At 40.7% G+C, this 20748-nt stretch overlaps 1 protein-coding gene across 2 annotated transcripts in view; it reads left to right on the top strand.

Annotated features, from left to right (window-relative positions):
• Positions 1-18750: 18750 nt before the first annotated feature.
• SPOCK1 (SPARC (osteonectin), cwcv and kazal like domains proteoglycan 1) overlaps positions 18751-20748 on the top strand; it is a 279195-nt gene continuing 277197 nt past the window's right edge. Inside the window, exons 1-2 of one of the 2 annotated variants that reach the window (XM_039559692.1) lie at positions 18751-19056; positions 19430-19597. In XM_039559692.1, the coding sequence (XP_039415626.1) occupies positions 19430-19597 (168 nt within the window). In that variant the 5' untranslated portion in view covers positions 18751-19056. The remainder of the gene's footprint in view (positions 19057-19429; positions 19598-20748) is intronic. The other variant, XM_039559691.1, reaches the window with a different exon arrangement.

Below are 20748 nucleotides of genomic sequence, written 5' to 3'. Positions count from 1 at the left end.
AACTGTCAAATCTTGAAAGCTGCCATGGAACAGAATATGCATCCTTGCAGCAGCTTTGCCTGTCATTGACATGATTATTTCCATGCTGCATACAGGGTGAAACAAAGCTGAGAGATGAAAGGATAAACCTTCCCTCTACATTTTCGTTCAGGCTTTTGTCCTCACTCATCTTCACCTTTATCCCCTTTCACCCTTCGGTTATCATATAGAATAGAATCACATCATAGCATTTCATATCACACTGCTTCAATATGTGGCTTTTAGAGGCAGAGTGAGCCAGAGCCTTTGGGTGATTTGGTGGCTGGGTGCCTGTGCACCTGCAAGCCCCCTCCTGGAACTACTCCTCACTCAGACCTTGGGTGGCTCCCAGTAACCTTAAGTGAGGAAGAGCTGCTTAAGTGATGAGTGATTTAAGCTTCCTGGATTGACCTTGAGCTCAAAGAGAAGAAAAAGAACAATTCTACAGTGTGACACCAGTCATGGTTGGGAGGGAAGTCCAAAGTCTACTGCTGACATGTTCAGCTGGCTTTGAATTGTTGTACTTGGGAAAGGTGAGCCAGGCAAGCCAGGAAAGCCAAATCAGAGGCTCTAAAAATTGTCAATTTCTTTCCTGATGTTCATTCCTACTAATCACACCAGCTTTTCCTTTAAACCATCTTGCTTATTTGTGCACTGTGTTATGTGAGAAGCAAATGATGCTTTCAATCAATGATTTCCATTCATGGCATTTGGAAGATTTATATCGTCTCTTATGTGTTCTCCCTCTACTTGGCAAGGTCCAAGCCAGCCTTACCTCCTCCTCTCACTGTGCCACTGCCCTTTTCTTGTCATTCATTCCAGTCTCCTTCCTGCTTCTTAGGGTTTCTACTTCCCCACCTTCACGTCATTATCTCATGATAATGCGTTTCTACTTAATGTGGACATTTGTGTGTGGCATCTAGGCTGTTCCATAATAAATACAATGAAACATTGTGATTCCAGTAACAGGTTGCTCCTGGCTGACAGAATTATCTTACTAGATATTCCTACTCTTTTGTGGCACTTGTTTTCTCAGGAAGGAGCTTCATTCTGTTCTCACAACTCAATTTTTCTAGCAGAATCCTAATACAGGGAACTGTTGATTTGAGATTCTCAGAATTTGAATTTTTTTTCTCTGGTGCTATATAGTTTCAACTTCCATAAGTTAACTTTAGTGAATGCAGTGCTTAAAATTCCAGCAACTATGTTAGCTCTCTTGGTTATACATATATTGAGAGAGAAACTCAGTACAATTTCATGCATAAAAAGACACAAATACCAAATTCAAGAGTCTTTTTATTGATCTAAACATTGAGGTGTACCTGTCTTACAGAAAATATCTTCAGGCATGTTAACTCTGAGATGGCTGTGTGGTCAGAAGTGTAACAGAATATCACAATAATATGGCCATTACAGGGAACTGTTTTAATGATCATGAATGTGACTACCTTGTAATAACATGGTATTCTCTACATAGCTAACAAAAATACTCATGAGCTGGTGTGTGACCTATGGACACAGTTTGCCTCACACACTGCAGTGAGTCTGGGCTGTGTTTTATAGGACTTGGCACAAAAAAAGCTATAAAAAGAGCAAGCTAGAGAGCCCACAAGGGAAAGGATCTCTGCTCTTCTCTGCCTGGAGAGGAAAAGAGCTGGCTCTTGCCATGGTTTATGCAGCACATACAGGTCTTAGCTCATACACTGAGATGTTGATCATTGTTGACTCCAGGTATGGTGTTATGTTGTGCTCTTCAGGGCTCATTCCAACTGTTTTTTGTAATTGGACAGGAGCATTTGGTCAAGGTAAAGGCTGGAGGAAATTACCCAGTAGCCCCAGAGTGAAAGCCAGACTCAGGAGTGGCACTGGGGCTGGACCAGCAAACCAAACAACTCCCCTGTACTCTTGGTTTCCCATATGGTCATTCCCGTCTACTGATTGACTTCTGGAATTCTGACACACAACCAGGAAGCAATATACCAGCTCCATAACAGCCTGGCTGCTGCAGCAATCCTCCTGTAAGTACTCGTGCAGGAGCTCTGATTATACAGACACTCATTTAAAAGCAATGAATTTTGGGACCAACTGTCTCAAGCCACTTCTTTGACCATAACGAGAGTTGATGAGAACGTGTGCCTGAGGTGAACAAGAGACTGTGGTGGTAATAATCTCCAGACCCCACTGATCTAGTTAAATAATAACCAGAATTGTGAGATGAGCTAAAAGCTTCAGACTTCTGCTGCCTAGTTAGGTGAACATTGTCCATCTTTCCCTTTACACTTTCTGGCAAATGAAAGACACAATCTGTGTTCTGAGAGTTGCTGTATGGGAGCAGAGGACTGAACACTGCTGAAAATGCCTGGAAGTATAAATAATAAATCTTAGTGGGAAAAATACTTAAGCAACCCAATTTTTACTTTTTTTTTTTTTGTCAGGGTTTTTTAGATAATACTAAAGCTGTTCTTTGCATTGCTAATGACAGACTGCATAAAGACAGGAGTGTATTTTAAACCCCAGAGTGTTTGTTATGGGGTATCTCATGGATTGGGCCCAGAGAAAACATCTTGCTCTGTCTCCCCTGTGGCAATGTCTTGGTTGAAATGATGCCAGTGATGATGAGTCTCAGAACTGGTCTGTGGGGGAGAGGTTTGATCTGGAGCAAGAATATCATTAGATACTGTTAGATTGTGGTGATCATATTGTAACATTTCAATAAACATTCTCTTTAGTTTTCTAGTTCTTGAATAATCTGAACATAAGGCAATAGAACAGGTTTATCTCCTGACCGAGAATTGTGTAAAAACAGTGTAGGGCACAAATACTTGGGTAGGGGAGATGATAGGTCTTTTTGCAAAGTGTCTTATTCTGTTGTGCCATGTATCCAGATAATGATGGGTTATGGGGTTTTTTTTCCCTCTTCAGAAAAATGAAATATATTTCTGTGGATCCTAACAATGAAATTTACATTACAATGCATGGCCTTTCTAACCTTCTGCCTGCAGTGTTCCAAATTTCCTTGTTCATAGTAATGATTAAAAATCTCCCAAGCATAAAGTATTTTTGGATATTAAAAGATTTTATAAGAGGAAAATCTTAGATTAAAATCTGAAGTTAAACAGCATATAAGGGCAATTAAATACACAATTCTCACTTCCTTACATTTTCCTGTTTGGTGTATTGCCTCAGGTTTCATTGCTTGTGATCAAAAGATGAATACAAAGTTCAGACAGACACAAATAGGTCATCCTCTCTTGCCTGGCGGTATCAGAATCGTGCAGCTGTAGTTGAAGTTTGCAAGATCTTTAACAAAAGTTCATTTCTCATTCAGAACACAGAGAGATTTGTGTTGCTGAATCCTTTTCACATCCACTCACCACACAAAAAAGCATGTGCTAAATTGAGTTCAGCCCATAGCAACAGTTCTTCTGATAACCTTGGAATGCAGACTGCATGGACAGAGGACACTTTAAGTCTTTAGGAGGAATACTTATTAAATAAGCCTTTGCTTTTATAATAAAAGCCCAATTTTAATAAAACACTCAGGCATTCTGTTTCAAGTAACTACTGCATTTATAGAGCCAGGTCCTCTTGCTTTTATCTCACCACTTCTAGCACAATCTCAATTTATTGTTTTAAAATTTTTGCTTTCTGGCTTTTTCCATCTCTCATTATAATTGGGCTTTTATGTTTAACTCCACGCTTGCCATCATGAAATCATGAAATTCAGTTGCCACTGCTGATGGATGTTGCCATTTCAATTGTTTAATTGCAGTGCTCCTGGGACTTTATATCCTATTCTTTATCAATCTAATCCAGATTTGATTCTGAGGAGAAGTAACAGCAGGGAACCCCAGATTTGAGGTGAGATTTCACACTTCTCTCTCTGTTTTCTGGCTCTGAAAGGTAGGGCCCTGTGGGAGGCACACAGACAAATGTTTGTACTTTTCCTTCCCTTTCCTCAGCACTTGTACCATGCACCAAAAATCAGACTATTGGTATTTTGCTCAAGCTTTCTAACAAATAGAGTTCAGCATTTTAAATGTCTGCTGGAAGGATCCTGGAGTGGGCTTACTTCCTTTTGTACAATACCATGTGCACTGCTCACCTTCTAAGTATTTTTCTTTGTCTAGCAGTGATGATGAAGCAGCTCCACAATGGGAGATTAATGGGCATTAGGTGATAGTTGCCTCTGTGTCCTCTCTGGAGCTCACACAGAGGGTTGGACTGCAAAAGAATCTAAGAAAAAATAGATAAATGCTCTTTTAAAAGATTATCATCTACTCTTACTGGATAGAATAAAAAATATAAACAAAATGCTGTATCACGCAAAACTTTCAGATGATAAAAGGTGAAAAAAATCCCATTAAAGTTGAGTGTACATGGAATATTTTTAGAGACTTATCTGCCTCTAGTTTTATTACAGCTGCATAGCTTTATCATTATCCTTATCAAAACTCTTCCATGTTCAATTACTAAAGCCACTGAAGATATTTGCTCTTATTCTTTTTAATTTTACCCTTCTGAATTTTGTCCATCACTGTTTCATCCTTTTCTTCCCTTTGGTTGAACTTCCTTTTTAACAACACAGATTCTTATGAGCAATAAGGCGTTCCTATCGTCCTGCACCTTGTTATGTTGTGATCAATTCTTTAGGAATGCTCTGCATACCTTTGCTCAGAAATCAGTTATGTTGGTTCTTAGTGAAGTTGATGTTTCTTATCTAAATTACCTCCAAGTTCCTTCTGGGGTTTGGATGCTTAAAGTAGAGAACTAGATCTTCAGCAGGTGTAAATCAACACATCGCTACTGATTTTAATTATGTGTGGTGTCTTCTTATACTGGCAGATGATCCCGCCTGGAATTATAGTCCAATAGATGCCTTGTGCATTTCAAGGAAGGAGGCACATTTTTTTTCTCCCTGGAAGCATACAGCTGTGTTTCTTGTACCGTTTTCTCCAACAGCAGCATTGCACAGGGCTAATGAGAGTCTTCTGAATCTTATCCTTTAACAGAAGAGGCGTTCTTGTGACACAGGAGAGCATTTTCCTGAATTACCCTTCCCTGGTTCAAGATACAGTTGTAAGCTGCCAAATCTGTATTCACACAGTGGTGGATCAGAGCCTCCCAGATGAAGTAAAAGCCTTCCTGCTAACCAATGTCTCTGGGATTTGGCTTGCTCCCTTCTCTTCAAGCTGCGAGGAAGACATGAGCACTTGATGAAGAATTGCTTAATAGCCCTTCCTTAATGGTAAAGAAACACTGTGGATTTGAACATGATTGAATAAAGGGCTGGCTCTAAATCCCTGCTCTGACAGAAGACAAGCATGCCAGTGTATTTTATCAGATTTATGTGTTAATTAGACACTCCTTCTCATCGGCCAGCTTGAAACAGGAATTGTGTTCTCTAGAAAAGAGTAAAAATCTTTCTTAGTTTCTGTGCAAAAGACACCTGATTTGGTTGCTAAATCTGATGTTTACTCATAGGAACTGACACTCAAAAGCATGAAAGTACAGAAATGTTAAAAACTACTAACTACCAAAAAAATTGATGTGGTTCTCCATCTGAAAAGACAAAAAGGAAAAAAAAATACAAAAAAATCCAGTTAAGTTTGATGCTTTTATGCTAGAGGAAGGACATTTGATACAGCAACATAAGTGACAGCAAAATTCGTCAGCTAAAATTGTTTTTAGAGTTAGAGATGGCAATTACAAACAACTTATAGTCCTGATTAAAAACAAAACAAACAAATGAAACTGAAACTGTTTTCTTCAAACACAGTTCATAGACAGAATGAATAAAAGGAAAGAGAACTTTGTTTCCCTCCCATGAAAACAAAGAAGATTTGAACTGCCGGTTCCTTAAGCCAATTCTTAAAGCAGTTTGTACACTCTGGGATACAGAAGCGACTGAAAAGTGATGAAAAGAGAGAGTGAGATGTGGGAGTACTTAGACTGGCACCTCTCTATGATGAAGTGAAAGCTGTGTTCTGTTCTCTCTAGTCAATGTCTGTCATGAAATATGTGTACCCCATATACTGGGATCAAATTCTGAGCCTAATTGTTATAGACTATAGACTGAATAATAAGTTAAATTCTGCAATCCAGTCTGATTATGTGCAAATTCAATGTGACACAGTCCTAATTTGAAATGTATAATTAAAGGTCATAGCATTTCCTAGTTTTGGAGATTGATTTTTTTTCCCACCCAACTCAGCTACTTAGATACATTTTAAGGAAAATTTTATCTAGGAGAACAATCACATCATTTTAAAACTGCTTTTCATATTCATATTTACAGAGCAATGTTGACTAAAAAGAGTATAAACAATGACTTCAGGGAGGCTGTTTTCATGAGTAAGATTGCACCCTGTAAATATGAATTCTGGAATAAGACCTGACTGGCAATTTTTGTAAATGCACAGTCCTGTCCATAATGATATTCACTTGCTTTGACCCAGGTTTATTAAATTTATCATATGTAGCTGCATCACAGCAATTACTGCTGGGGCTGAAGACAGGAGATGGTGAATGCTTAACTGTGCAGCAGAGCTGAATTTTGAAGACAGGAACTGTGTTTAAGCAGATGATTTCACAGAGCAGCTTCACCATTCAACAAGTCAGTGTGTGTGGGGAGAGATGCACAGCTGGATGGATGTGGGAGGTGCCTGCTGAGCACTGCAGGAATATACAGATGTGTGCTGGGAATGAATGTAGTAATGCAGTGGTAAAGGAAGTCACAGGATACTTTGAGGTGAAAACTGCTGTTCTTCACATGTGGTAGTGAGAACTCAAAATCATGAAACCTGGGCTCCTGTTGCAGGAAACTGTTGTTCTGCAGACCATGCTTCCTGAGCCAGAACTTTCCATAAAAGAATTACTCACTGCCTACCTTTGCAAACCTTGGACACAGCTGAACACACCTAACTCAGTCAGCAGAGGACCCTGAACAGACCCACTGGAGTTCCTCAGCAAAATTGTTACCTTCACATTACAGACCGACACTGAGTCCCACTTTCTTCCCATAGTACAAGGAAAATGTCACCAAACCGAGAGCTCCAATGCAAGACAAATGTCCAAAGTAACAGGGAATTAATGCAGCTTTTTGAAAACGAAACTAAGCAAATAAAAAAGCCCCATATGTAAGCTCATGAGAGTGGAAGAGTAAATAAATGCTATCTAGGGTTTACCAATCAAGAAAAGGGCATGAAAAAACAGGCCACCAGGGTTTCTGCTGCTTATCTGAGCCCTGAGCAGTCAGGCTATCCAATTCAAGCAGTAAGGTTTCTCTGAAGATATCTCTGAAGGTCTTTATTGAATTTCTCAGCCTGAATTACCTAAAATTTTAGCTGTGCAGCAGAAGTCAGAAGAAGGAAGTCACTAATGGTCAGGCTGAGATACTGGATCATGTTTTTGATATTCAACCTTAGCATAACATTTTCAAAATAAAAAGGCAAGTAATTCTTTCTCCAGCTAAGGAAAAAAGTTGCTACGAAGACGGAAGATGGTTGTGTCTCCTGAGTTTCTTTTACTGCTCTGCTTCTCTTAAATACCCTGGCACAGTGGGAGAGCAAGAAAAAAAACCAAACAGGGGAAGAAAAAAAAAGAAGCGAGAGAAAATCCCTGAAGTTGCCTCTAAATTTACCCACAAGGTCATATCTATGTTTAAGTGCTTTGCTGAAGTAACTTCTGCTATTAGGGCTCTGGCAAGGACTGTCTCATATTTTATGTATGAATTCTGAAACCCCTGTTTGATGTTCTAATATAAACACTAGTAATTATTTTTAATATTAAGGCTGAAGATAGCAGTCAGCTACTGGATGCAGACTATGAGACTGCCTGTGTCCTGAAAAGTTTACAATCTAATGACTAGTTGAAAGTGGTCTGAGGATCAACAGTCACACAACTGCATACACATCTATTGTTCTCCTCAGTTCCCCAAAGTAATGCATAAAACCAAATCTGCATATCATTTAAAGCTACATTTAAAGAAAATTAGATGTCATAAATAAAGCTGAGACTGAGGGGAGAAAAACACACAAGTAGGATTTCCCAAGTTGCATGGAAAGTGGAGAATTAGGAACAAATATACTTGAGAAGTTATTCTTTTATTAGGCAGGACTTGTTCACACAAATAAGACAATAATCAATGAGAGTCAAATAAGTACTTTGTTATAAATTTCCATCTTTAGCAAAGATAGACTTAGTAAATTAAGATCAAAATCCCAAAAGAGTCATGTAGAACAATGCTAGGAAATCTTCTAGAGCAATGATCTTAGTGTGCTTCAGACTTCACCCTGTATGATGAAACCAGTTAAGTAACAGAAAAATGTTAGCTAATAAGATCAGTTTAGAATATACATGCAGGAGTATTTAATGATTGCATAAGACAAAAATGTGTATGTTGTTTCAGTTTAATAAAAAACCTTAAGAAATTCAAGTAATGTATGCTATAAAAACAATGGAGAACGTGTCCCATGTAAAAAGTCAAAATGACACTCTGCCATCTTTAGGGCTTGCCAAAGCTGTGCCTAGACGTTGCAATCCTCCTGACCAACTCTACTGCAACCTTAAACATGGAGGGGTCTATATTTAAAACAAAGCACAGTGTTAGAAAATGTTGTCAGAGCAGGCTGTTTGCAGATGGGTGAGGCAGGCACAGTCTGTGTGAGGAATCTCAATCAAAGAAAAAACCCAACTTGGAACGTCCATCTCAGGTGCAAATCTTCTATGGCTTTGTGGCTCTTGTTCCCCCATTTCTCTCCAGCAGCCTGTGATTCTCCCAGCACAGCCTGTCCCACATGTCCTCTCTTCTACAGACCATATAAAAATAAAATACAGGATAAAATAGGATTTTACCGCATAAGGTGAGGGGCACTTTCTTTTATAGCAACAGCAATAGCTAAATGTCAAAGATCTTTGCTCTGATTATAAGGGAGAGCTACATCCCCACTGTCCATGAGCAGTATTACACATACATCTAATTAATATAAGCACCTCAATGTATTGCATTGCAGATATAAAATACCACAAGAAAGCTAGCACCCAGGCTATGATCCTGTTGCTTTGACTCAATCCTGTGCCATTGTAAAGTTTGGCTCTGCCTCTGGGTGTGGGAGCAGACTCTCAGCATTTTGGGTACATGTCAGGAAAACAACAAAGATCATCCAAAAGTTTCTGCTACTTGGCTTAGTGGCCAATAAATGATGCAAGAGGTGAAGAAGATGTGACCTCCTTTTGTGTATGGATCTCTGGAGGTATTTTTTATTTATTTGTTTGTTCACCAGGATAATCCTTTCCTTTTAAACTGTACTTTCACAGAAATTGCTGCCATACCCATCCTGTATTAATATTCAGGATCTGCACTCATAATCCATTGCTAAGCAACACTTAACAAAATTGATCTTGCATTAAGCAAGCTCTGGAGCCTGAATAATACATTATTTCCTCTTTCTACTTAAAATCAGAGAAAACCTTTGGTTGCTTTTTGAATGTCAAAATATTAAAACTGCATTTTAAACACAGATTTTAATTGCTGGCAAAGTCCATTTGGATTAAGGATTGGATGCAAATTCACTGTCGATACTCTTTAATGCTAAGAGTAAATAAATTGCAAAAAATTGTTCAACCCTTGAAGAATATGGAAAAACTTAAAAATGGAATGGAGTGTAAGAGTGTAATATAGAGCAGCCATATCCCATTTTGCATTCAGACACACCCAGGGCAATACCTTGTCAGTTATTGTGTGTATATCTTAACCATCTCTGCCACTGTTTATTTATATTCGGTGTTAAGATTACACAACTGTGTGCATTTATATGCTGAATAGAGGAGTTTGCGTTTCCCATATATGAATTTTATGTACATAGGAAATAACCTTGCCTCTCTGGAGTTGTCTGAATGGCTGCTGGGGATAAAATTCCATGCCTTGAAGTTGCTAGAAACTACCTGTTTTGTCTACTAGCCCATTTCTCTGCCACTGCAGGATAGTTCCCCAGAGCATATTCACCAATGCCTTAATCATCCTCTTCTTAAGAGTCTCAAGCAATGTCTCCTTTGGGAGTTCACTGCACAGCCTATTAGTGCTAGGCAGTGCTTATTTATATCCATCCTGCATTTATTAAGCCAGAGTCCTTCCTGTCTCTATTCTTCCCAAGCCTCTGCTACACCAGTGCAAGAGAGAGTGCAAGAAGCGATTACTGAAGGTGTAAGGGTTGAGATAAATATGTATGATTCCACTTCCATGGAATTATTGGCTATCTCAAAACTCTTAAAGTTGAGCCCTAGAGAATATTAATTGATTCATTTTAATTATCTCACTCTTCATTCAATAGGAACTAAATCTGAAATATAATTCCAAACAGGATCCAGACAAGGGGTTAATTTACTGACATCTCTTATTATTTTTGCTTATGCTCTATGAGTCTTCGTCAAAGTGTCCAGTATCCATGCTGTAACATGATGAACTGTGCTGTGATGAACTTTAATCAAAGGCTCTTCCAAGAATCTGTACTCTGCATTTAGGAAGTGTATGAGTTATTTAAATGAGTAGAGAATATAACTTACGTATCATAGTCCCAAGAGACTTATTCGGTAAAATTAACCAAAACACTCCATGTTCTTGAGGTTAGATGTTTTTTCTTACTTGTCTTCATCAGTGTAAAACTTTATGCTGTGACTTAAAGAGGGAGGGAGTTATATTTTTTCTATCCAGCTGAGAACAATTCATTACTCAGTGCTTTCCCATATGATCTTAAGTAACATTTTTCTCTTGCTGAATTGTGCCTCATATGCTTCCCTGTCACTGCGTATTTATTAGGCATAAACCAGAATTTGTGCAGTCCTCGTATTTTGCAGGGAGCACAAGAGTTTGCATTTACCCCTAAGAAGGAAGAGGGAAGCTGTCACAGGAAGCCAGCAAGAGTCAGGTGTTGGTGCCCTCCTGTCCTTCTTCCTGCGTTTCCGAGGCAGGGAAGCCTCTGGTGAGAGCTGCAGGATGCATCTGGGACCCAGACCATAGTGCTGGTTTTCCACCTTCTCCTTGTGAATTTTTAGCTCTGTGTGTCTAATGAGTGCAGCTTTAGATTTTGAACATCCAACAGGTTTTCCATTTTCTGTTGAATAAAACATCAGCAAGTGATTAAATTAATTTAATTTTTTAAATTTTATGTTATTATGAAGTCTGGAAACAAGTCCAGTCTGTCTGGGCAGGCTCTTTGTTCTTTTGACACTTTCTTTCAGCAACACTTTGGACTATGAATGATGAGAAATATTGGGCAGGAGTCTGAAGCAATATTTCAAATTAATGGCTTAAACCCACATATACGAAGCAGTTTATTGAGCTTGTCAGCATTTACATATCTAGAAAAATAACCTGAGACATAGGATTATCTATTTAATTGTAGTTTCTTGCAAAAATGCTGCTGAGGGGAAAAGAATAATATAATAGTTATATACTTGTTTCTAGACGTTGTTAAATCCTCCTGTTGCAGAGGACAGCAGATGACAGGCAATTCTTTTAATGTGGCATCAGTGTGCTGGTGATTGTCTCCTAATGTGCTTTTCACTCTGTGTGGTCTCTCTTGCTGGCCTAGGTGACAATATTTAATAGCACATGCTTCATTTGAGGCCAGACTTCAGACCTTTTCTTAGACTTTTTAATGTCTAAAGTCACCTTTGTGTATATCTTCATACATTTTTCTATGAAGCCTTGGGGAGTCACTATCTTTGCCTCTTTAACAATTTAATAATCTCATTTTTAAAAGTATATGGGCCAGGAACATGCAGAGCTGACTTGTGCTAATAGTATTAATTTTTTTCTTCAGGTCAATCTCAGCTGTACATTTGGAATTTGCAGTTTTTACTTTATCTGAGGTCAGACAGGTTTTATGAACTGGATTCAGAAAAACATGTGTATAATCAAGCTGTACACTTTGTTCTGTTGCACTTCTGTCCAATGTTCTGGAATGTGTGCATGCAACCAAGAGTCCTGCACTTGTAGATGAGGAAAAACAATCTCAAACGATTATTTTTCAGATCTTCTAGCAATGGAAATAAATTTTCTATACTCAGTTTGAGCTGCCGAAGTACTTAAGAGTTCAATCTTTGATTGAGGTAAAAAAATTACTTTTCTATTTGAAAATTTTGTTAGATTTCTGCAGACATAATGGTCTCCAGAGAAGGAGGACTGACCAGTCCACTTTTCCTCTTCCTTTTTCTTTTCCTTTTCCTTCCTTCCCTTATCCCAAGGCCTGAAGCTGCCTCTGAGAATCAGATATCAGAACCCTCATGCCTCACCTTGGACATCAGGTCCACAGTCCTCAATCTCTTACAGCTCCCCTGGAACCCAGCAGACACTGAAGTCAATCCTACCTGCACCTCCTCACCTGTTCCAGCTATTGCCACACCTAATGCCCCTCTACCCACCCTCCCCAAGCTCTTCATCTCAAGCACGTGGGCTTCAAGGGATTCAGTGGTTGTGTAAAACAGCATTTGGTTTTCCATAAGGATCCAAGTTATTGGCAAAGAGAATTGTCAGCTTCCCCAGAGAGCTTAAGCTTCACACCTAAATTGTAGCGACAGGCAGAAAGAAAACTGTTTTCCTGCGTTATCTGAGAGTATTTCATTCCAGCACATTCTTACCATTATCCCCCATAGGAAAGCATTGAAGCCACAAAAACTGAGGAGGGTTTATGAGTGTGCAAACTATTATGGCTCAGCTGTGGCTCATCTTTATTGTCCTCATCTATAGACATCAATACTTCTATTTTATTTTCTTTAATGAAAAGAAGGTTTAGTGAGAGCCAGAATATTTGGTACAATAAATCCTGAGTTACAGTTGTTTCCACATTACTCAGCAGATTCAAATCTGATGATAACCGTATGCAGCTGGGCTGATGCCAAGCCTGGCCTCCAAGCTGCAAGATGTCCTGGAACTCCTTGTCCATCAGGCAGCACTGGCTCCATGAGCCACAGGAAAGCTGCCGCTTTTGTAAGGATTTTAGTATGTGTTTATATGAACAAGGGAAAATGGGGAAGGGAGAAGTGAAGTAAGCAAAAGGAGAAAGGGAAGAATGGAAGAAATTATCATAAAGAACCATAAAGAGCTCAAAATGTGAGGATGCATAAGGCTGTGTTAAGGATTGGGGAAAAAAGTAGCAAAAATGGGGAAATATGAGAAAGTTTAAGGAAGAGAAAAGAAAGTACAAGCACACTTGAGTGTTCTTTAACATTTACATGAATGCAAATTTAATATATGTAGTTCTGCCATTAATGATGCTCCATCTTCCATGCAAATTCAATTTCTGAAATCTGACTGTTAATGTAAGTGGTGTTAATTATTATTGTTTTCTGCTGTGGTGCCTGGCAGATGTTCAAAACAGATCTTACCCTGGTAAATATTGAACAAACCCATTTTATATTCCACATGTTAATCTCCAAATCTCTGTTTCTGTTCATGTATTATAGAAAGGGCTTAAGGCAACCTTGTAAGACAGCTTGACAGTGGCAGATCTTGGGATGATATTTTCCAGGTTGAAGAGAACTAAAAAACTTCATACCTGTGTTTCATCCCAGCTAAGTACAAAGTCTGAGGACAAATTTAATTCCAATGACCTTTTCCATCTGAAAATGAAGGCTGCATTGGCTGAGTTAACTCTGGCATCAAATGGTGAAAGCTCCTCACTGCAATATTTATGTTAACCAATTTTTGTGATGCAATTCCTAGTAAAAGTTCCAGTAGTAATAAAAGCCACTATAAAATACGGTTGCCATTTTACAAGATATGTTGTGAAATACTATAAAATTACTTTTGTCATGATCACCATACTCACTAGAAAGATAAAAACTGAAACCATTTGTCAAATATGCAGGGATTATCTTCCCATTAAATACTTAGTCTTTAAATTGATGAATGTTCTGACATGACCCAAATAGACTGATTCATGTCAGTTAAGTTATTTTTTTATGTTGGTCTGTAGGTTCTCATGATATTAATCACAAGGTCTGCTTTATACCTAGTGTGCCTCTGGTGGTGTAGGCTCTTTCTGGAGTTGATAACATCCTTCACAAAACAATCCACAGTGGCTAGGACAGACTTCAGCTCTAAGGCATCATTCAGAAAGACTTGTTTCTTTTTTGTTTTGACAGAGGAAATTGAGGATTAGCCTCAGAAGACACAAGTTAAACATTGTGAATACCTGCCTCAATCTCATCTTTCGGTTTGAGTGTAACCTTGTATTTGATTATGCATTTTATGTGAACATGAGTCTTTTCAATTTTAAATGTATTTTTTGTTTCGCACTTCTAGACACACATGGGCAAGACAGCTTTGCAAGGTAGGAAAGACCTATCTAGAAAACCACCTTCCACTTCTTAATGTGATAAATAGTTTTATTTAATAATTTTTTTACTGTTCTTTAACTTGAATTATTTTGTTTCTTATACTCTCTACCATAAACTGTGTTCAGCTTTTACTCTGTCCAGGACTTGCCAGTATTTCAACTCACTTTAATCTGAGTTATTACAACTAATACACAGTAGCAAATAGATTGCAGAACATGATGATCTTTCCAGGTCATTGGATGTTTTCTCTTTCACTGAAATCACTGACATTGGGGTTAAGTGCTTCAGAAGGACAAGAACATGGGGAATTGCACCAACTGCAATGTCTCCAGAGTAACTGGGAACACTTTGCCTGCTAGAAGTCTGTAACTCTCCTGCCATGGGACATACTCACAGCACCTCTGGCAGCAAGCATTTAGCAAATTCTTGCAAAATTCCAGGCACTCTTGCGAAAACATGGCTGTCATAGGGAGCAGAGGCCAGGAGCAGAGGCAAATCAGAGCCTGTATTTGTAGTATTTTTAAAGAAGAATTATGGTCTGTTGTAAAAGGAACAAATGTCTCAAGAACTTTGTATAAGCCACTGATCACTTATTGCACAGGTTAAACTAGGGTTTTTTTCTGCACAATTGCCCAGCAGAGCTAACAAAGCAGAATCTGCAGTTCTGAGACTCACAGGAGGAAATAAAACTCCTGTCTATTAAAAGGATATGGCAGTATGTGGAAGATACAAAGGGTTGTTAAATAAAGGTCTGTCCCACTGCATGCACCTTTGTAGTGATATATTTTCAAATCTGTTTAAATGGCCAGAGCTGAATTTTCCTAATCCAGTCGTGAAGGACTCTGGTACACAGTAAAGAAATACACTTTAAACATCTGTTACTGTAAAGATTTTCTTTCCTTAGTGAATGTTTTTTTAAAAAATTAAGTCAGTGGAATTGTGGCTCACAACAGAAGAAGAAACACAATGAATAAAAGTCCATAGGAGCTTTTCAAGATGCCAATACAAAGGCTGCAACCTCTGCCTTAAGAACTATAGAAAGCAGTCAAGGTGGTGAAAAAGTGAATCTTGCTGCCAAGTATAAACGGGGGAAGTAAAATCCTGCACGTGATAAGGCTTCTGTGCTATTGCTGTGGACTTTACCTTGCTGGCTGCACAGCTGCTGCCTACTGGCTCTGATGTGATGTGAGTGGAGCTTCAGGGAAAGCAGGAGCGCCTGACTTGGTTTTCCAGTCACCCTCGGTTTGTGTTTCTGCTGCCTGCCAGTCTGGTGCTGAAAGCTCTCTCTGTTAACTGAGAGCTCCAAAGTGCCCTATTAAGATAATGAAGACATTCCTCTGCATGGGGAGTTTAGTCGAGATCTGCCCTTTGATTCTCGTGTGTGTGAAATGCTTTCTGCGCCAGAGGGCTCTGCTTCCAGGACAAACCTGGGCAGGCAACAGCATGGAGAAGCTGGCAGGGCATGGTTATTAATACGATTTCTGATCAAAAGATTTATACAGTTGAATTATCAAATAATATCCAAAATCAATACTGTGGCACTTTTTACAGCTGTAAGAAAAAAAAAGTAAGAAAAAAAAAAAGAAAGGTTTCTACCTCTTCGATATTTCTTCTAACTTGGAAAAAAGAAGCTTTTTACATCCAAAATACCAAATACTTAAGTCAACCCCAACAGACAGATCTGCAATATTGTATTTTTGGATGAGAATTAGAGGCAATTATAGCAGTGTCCCGAGATAAAAAACAGCTGACAAGGGTGTTTCAATTCTAGTCATGGATGATAAACAGTGTGGAGGTGAAATGCTGCAGCTGCTGAGTGATAGAGATTGCTATCAGGATTAAACAGGAAGGCTGTGTTTTACAGGATCAAGAAAGATTAGCCATGTGTTGAATATGGGATTATGAAGTAATTAAATAAATGAAGACACACTTCTGACACAAATTCTACACATAAGAATGTAATTACTTTATATACAATGTTTCTGTAATTTATCATTCAGGTCTTTGACTGGCAAGCAGAGCAGCCTATTTCATACTCGGTGAAGTCAACAGTCCTGAGGTCACCAAAGGACTTGAGCCTGGTGCACTGTGCTAACAAGTGTGTTTTACAGGGGTGAACTAACTGCTCCTGTAAATATATAATGGGTAGAACTCCTGCAAGTTTGGAGGCAAACGATGTTCTGTTGCTTTTTACCAGCCAAGGCTAGGAATTCATGAGCTGAAGAATTGGTCAAGGGAGAATTGAATTGGTCTGATCTCCAGTGGATCAAGAAAGTAGTAATTAGTGCATCTATGCAAAACTGTCATGGTGCATAAAAGTCCTCAAATGTTTAGCAGGTAATGTGGTTTGTGCCTGGTGGTGCTGAAATGCAGTGGTCTCTGGGGTGAAACATGGGTCAAATGGAACTGTGTAAAACTGAATGGCCATGGAATTCTGTAAGGTCACGGGGGAAATCTCTTAACCATCAGATTTAAAATGGTGAAAGACCTTTAATGTCTGTGCAGAAGAGAAAAATTCTTTATTGTTAAAAGCCTTACAGAAAAGGCCCATGCAGAATAAACTGAACAGTACCCTGTTAATCTAAGTAAGAACGGAGAAAGCTTGTGTTGACCCTGCCAGGTGGAAGTTATATAAACCTTATCTCCCACTGAAATGAACAGTTCATAGGATGGTCTGTGCACAACGGAGAGAGATTTGAGATGAATATGTGCCCTGGGCCACCTTCAGCAAAACAGTACAGTCCATTGTAGAAAGGAGGACAGAGCAAGGCTTTTAGGTAAGGATTTACATCCAAATCTGCAGGGCTTCGGTTTGGATTTCTTCTATTTGTTGCTTTTATTGGGTTATATTTTGCCTTCCTGCAGGCATGTGGTTTTCATTAGATTCTATGTGCACCAAGGGGAGGATGCAATGTGGGGCACTTACGTGCGTGTGTTTGTTCTATGCCATTAAAAATAATAAAACTTCACCGTTTTTTTCAATCCTAGAGGATTTTGTTGAGGCAACATCACATTTGGGAGCTGTATTTAAAATCAGATTTAGGAATAGATCTGTATCCTGCGTTCAGTGCTCAGATGCAGCAGTAAAAAAAAAAATAAACATGACCCTTTTCTGTACTACTAAAGAAATGCCTAATATGTCTGTCAGGAAATATGGAATTAACCTTGTTGACAGTTTTTTGGAGAGAAAAGGCATTATTTACAAGACAGTTTAATGAACCATATTTGAAAAATGTCATATGGAACAGTAGTCACAGCTGTATTTAAAATGACCATCAAAAGTATATGTCCTCATTGTTGGGCATCATATGAAATATCAGGGGACAAGTTCCCTGATGTATGAAACCAGCCAGCCCCTCCCTCCCACCTCCTTCACTGACAATGGAGAACTTTCTTTTTTATCCCTGGAGAAGGTTTCCTCGTTTAACCCCAGTTCCTAGACCAGTGTAGCTCCCCTTGTTTCCTCCCCATTTTTAACAACAGAAGCTGGTTCTCACTACACTCTTCTGATGACCTGGGCAGTGTCTGACGTCATTCTCCAGTGCAGGAGCAAAACCTCTTCACAGCATGGGATGTGCTGATCCAGGCAGGGAGCTGCTTCCCTAAAGAAACCTGGGATGACCTCTGGGCTTTAGAAATGTCACTGCTTCTGTAAATTGTAAAACCATTGACTCAAGACAGTCATACCCTACCCAGGGCTTATAAAAGCTTGTGTTTGATGGGGCTTTTATGTTTTTAAGGCCACTTTTATGTCTCTTCAGACTGCAGTGGTAGTGAAGATTCCACTGATGATTTCTCCCAAGAGATCGTCCCCAGATACCATCACAGCCACCTTCCCCAGATATCCTCACAGACATCTTCCCGAAGATTCCTTACAGACCACCTTCTCAGGATTCCTCACAGCCCTCCTCCTCAGGTATCCTCACAGCCCTCCTCCCCAGGTTTCACTGAATCACCACGTTGTTTGGGTTGGAAGGGATCTCTGGAGATCACCCACTCCAACTCCCGTGGGACGGCAGGGTCACTTGGAGTAGGTGACACAGGAATGTGCCCAGGTGAGTTTGAATGTCTCCAGACAGGGACACTCCACGCCCTCCCTGGGCAGTCCTTTCTAGTGCTGTGCCACCCTCAACGAAAAGTTCTTCCTTCACGTTCAGGTGAAACTTGCGTTTAATTTATGGCCGTTGCTCCTTGTCCTGTCTCTGGGCACCACCGAAAAGAATCCGCCACCCTTCTCTTGGCAGCCGCCTTTGCGGTGTTAAAATGCTTCCTCCTATTTCTCTAAGGCTTCCCACCCCTCACGGGTCCCGCTGCCCGGCCCGGCCCTGCGGCGGGCGCTGCCCGCGCTCCGCCCCCGCGCTGCAGCGCGCCCCGCGCCGGGCAGGGGGCGCCAGACCGCGGCCGCACCCGCCACACGGACACGGCGGGCTCGGGACCTGCCACGGGCAGCGGCTCCGTGCGGGCTCCGACAGAGAGACAGACAGACGGACAGACAGCGGCACCGCCACAGCACACAGAGCTTCCCGGCACCGCCACAGCACAGACACAGCGCAGCAGTACCGCGCAGAGCGCAGCGGCACCGCACACATCTCAGCGGCACCGCGCAGGGCTCAGCCACAGAGCACCGCGGCACCGGCAGCAGGAGGAGGACAAGCAGCACACAGTGCTGGGAGCCCCGGCCGGCGGCACTGCCCGGAGGTAGGAGCTTCCTCTCCTCTCTGGCAGCCAAACTTCGCGGAGCCAGCGCTGGCTGCGGCCGCGCGGGGTTTGGCTGCGGTTCCGTACCGCCGTGCTGTTGCCCCTTGGCTGGTCCCCGCTCGGCCCCAGTGTCCCGTTTTATTTTATTGTTGTTACTATTATTGTTGTTATTGATGCTGTTCCCCGCCCCTCCGGGCTGGGCGGGCGCGGCGGGTCTCGGCGGAGCCGGCAGCTCCGCAGCCAGAAGTTGGCGAGGGCCGTGAGGGGCGACTGGCCCCAACTTGGGTCCCCTCAGAACTTCCGTGCCCGAGGAGCCGCTGCTGCCCTGCTGTCCCTCGCCGCTCCTCTCTCCGGTCCTCTCCTCTCGTTGCAGATGTCGGGGGTGCTGGTGATCGCTGCCTGGTGCTTCCTGCAAGTGGAGAGCCGGCATCCTGAAATCATCACGAGTAACAGCAATCATGGCAATTTCCTGGACAACGACAAATGGCTGAGCACCGTTTCGCAGTACGATAAAGACAAGTACTGGAACAAATTCCGGGATGTAAGTACTTCTACCTTTACCGCATGCTTTTTGTTCGTTCCATTGACCGTAGCATCCTTCCAGGGGGGCTGCTGGCTGTGAGGAGCTGTGCATAGAAGACAAATGCAGCTTGGGCAACCGGTTGCTGCTTGTTTGAGGGATGTTCAGAGATGTTTGGGAGCTGGACAGACAGTGCTGGTATTCTTGATTACCCCATCGATTGGGGCAGCATGGGCTCCGTGTCAGTCTCTGTTCTTACGGTCTTCGATTTTCCTCTGGGGAGGAACTTTGAGTGAAGTTTCTGTGCTTGCTGCTTAAGAGTCTGGTTAACTGAAAAATGATGGAATGGTGTGTGTGTAAGAAGGAATACTTACCAGTTCAAGCCACAAGGTGGTAAACAGCGAAGCTTTTTGTGCCTGCAGTTTTTGTGGAAAGGATTTTATTGTCAATTCTGCTTATAGAGATCTTTGAGGCTCTATAGTGTTGGAGGAAGCAGCAGTGCTTTGGCTTTTTTTTTTTTTTTTTTTTTTTTTTTTTTTTTTTTGCAATCTGGAAAACAGGGGTAGCTTCAGGATGTGTTATGATGTGTTATCTGTATAAAACAAATTACTTTCTTGAGCTCAAAATTAATTCTAGACTTCCCTTAGTTTGAATACAATCATTTGTATTGAGTCAATGACAACAGAAAGGGAAATGCAACATTTTTAATAAAAGTAATATTTAAGGAGTTCCTTTTACTTCTGTTGTCTGTACACTGAAAAAGCTTTTTTGGAGCAGACACAGAAAACCCTGCTTCACTCTGCCCAAGACTGTGTGGTGGAAGTGTTAATGTTCGTGTTGATCATGAGCACAGCGAGGTTAAGTGTTCTTTATTGTCTGGAATTTGTGCACCGTGGCCACAGTGAGACTCCAAGAAAGAGAAGACTAGAGCTGGCTAGCAGTTCTGGTAGTACCCTTCTGCAAGAATTTGTTTGCTTATTTAGGAATCCTGGTGTTTTATAGGATATTAACAAGTTAAACTTTGATGCTTTTGTCTCTGTGATCTTAAAATTGTATCTCACTTTGCAAAGGGAATCAAGGTATTACAGTTAAATGTGGTGTGTCCCTGCTTAGCTTATTCTCCCTGTGTTTTTCTGTAGTTTTGGTCATCTCTGTGTGAGAAATGCTGCTCT

The sequence above is a fragment of the Corvus cornix genome, chromosome 13 (assembly GCF_000738735.6).
Source record: "Corvus cornix cornix isolate S_Up_H32 chromosome 13, ASM73873v5, whole genome shotgun sequence".
Classification (NCBI taxonomy): Eukaryota; Metazoa; Chordata; class Aves; order Passeriformes; family Corvidae; genus Corvus; species Corvus cornix.
Note: the sequence above shows the minus strand (reverse complement) of the source record. Positions and strands in the feature narration are given on the sequence as shown.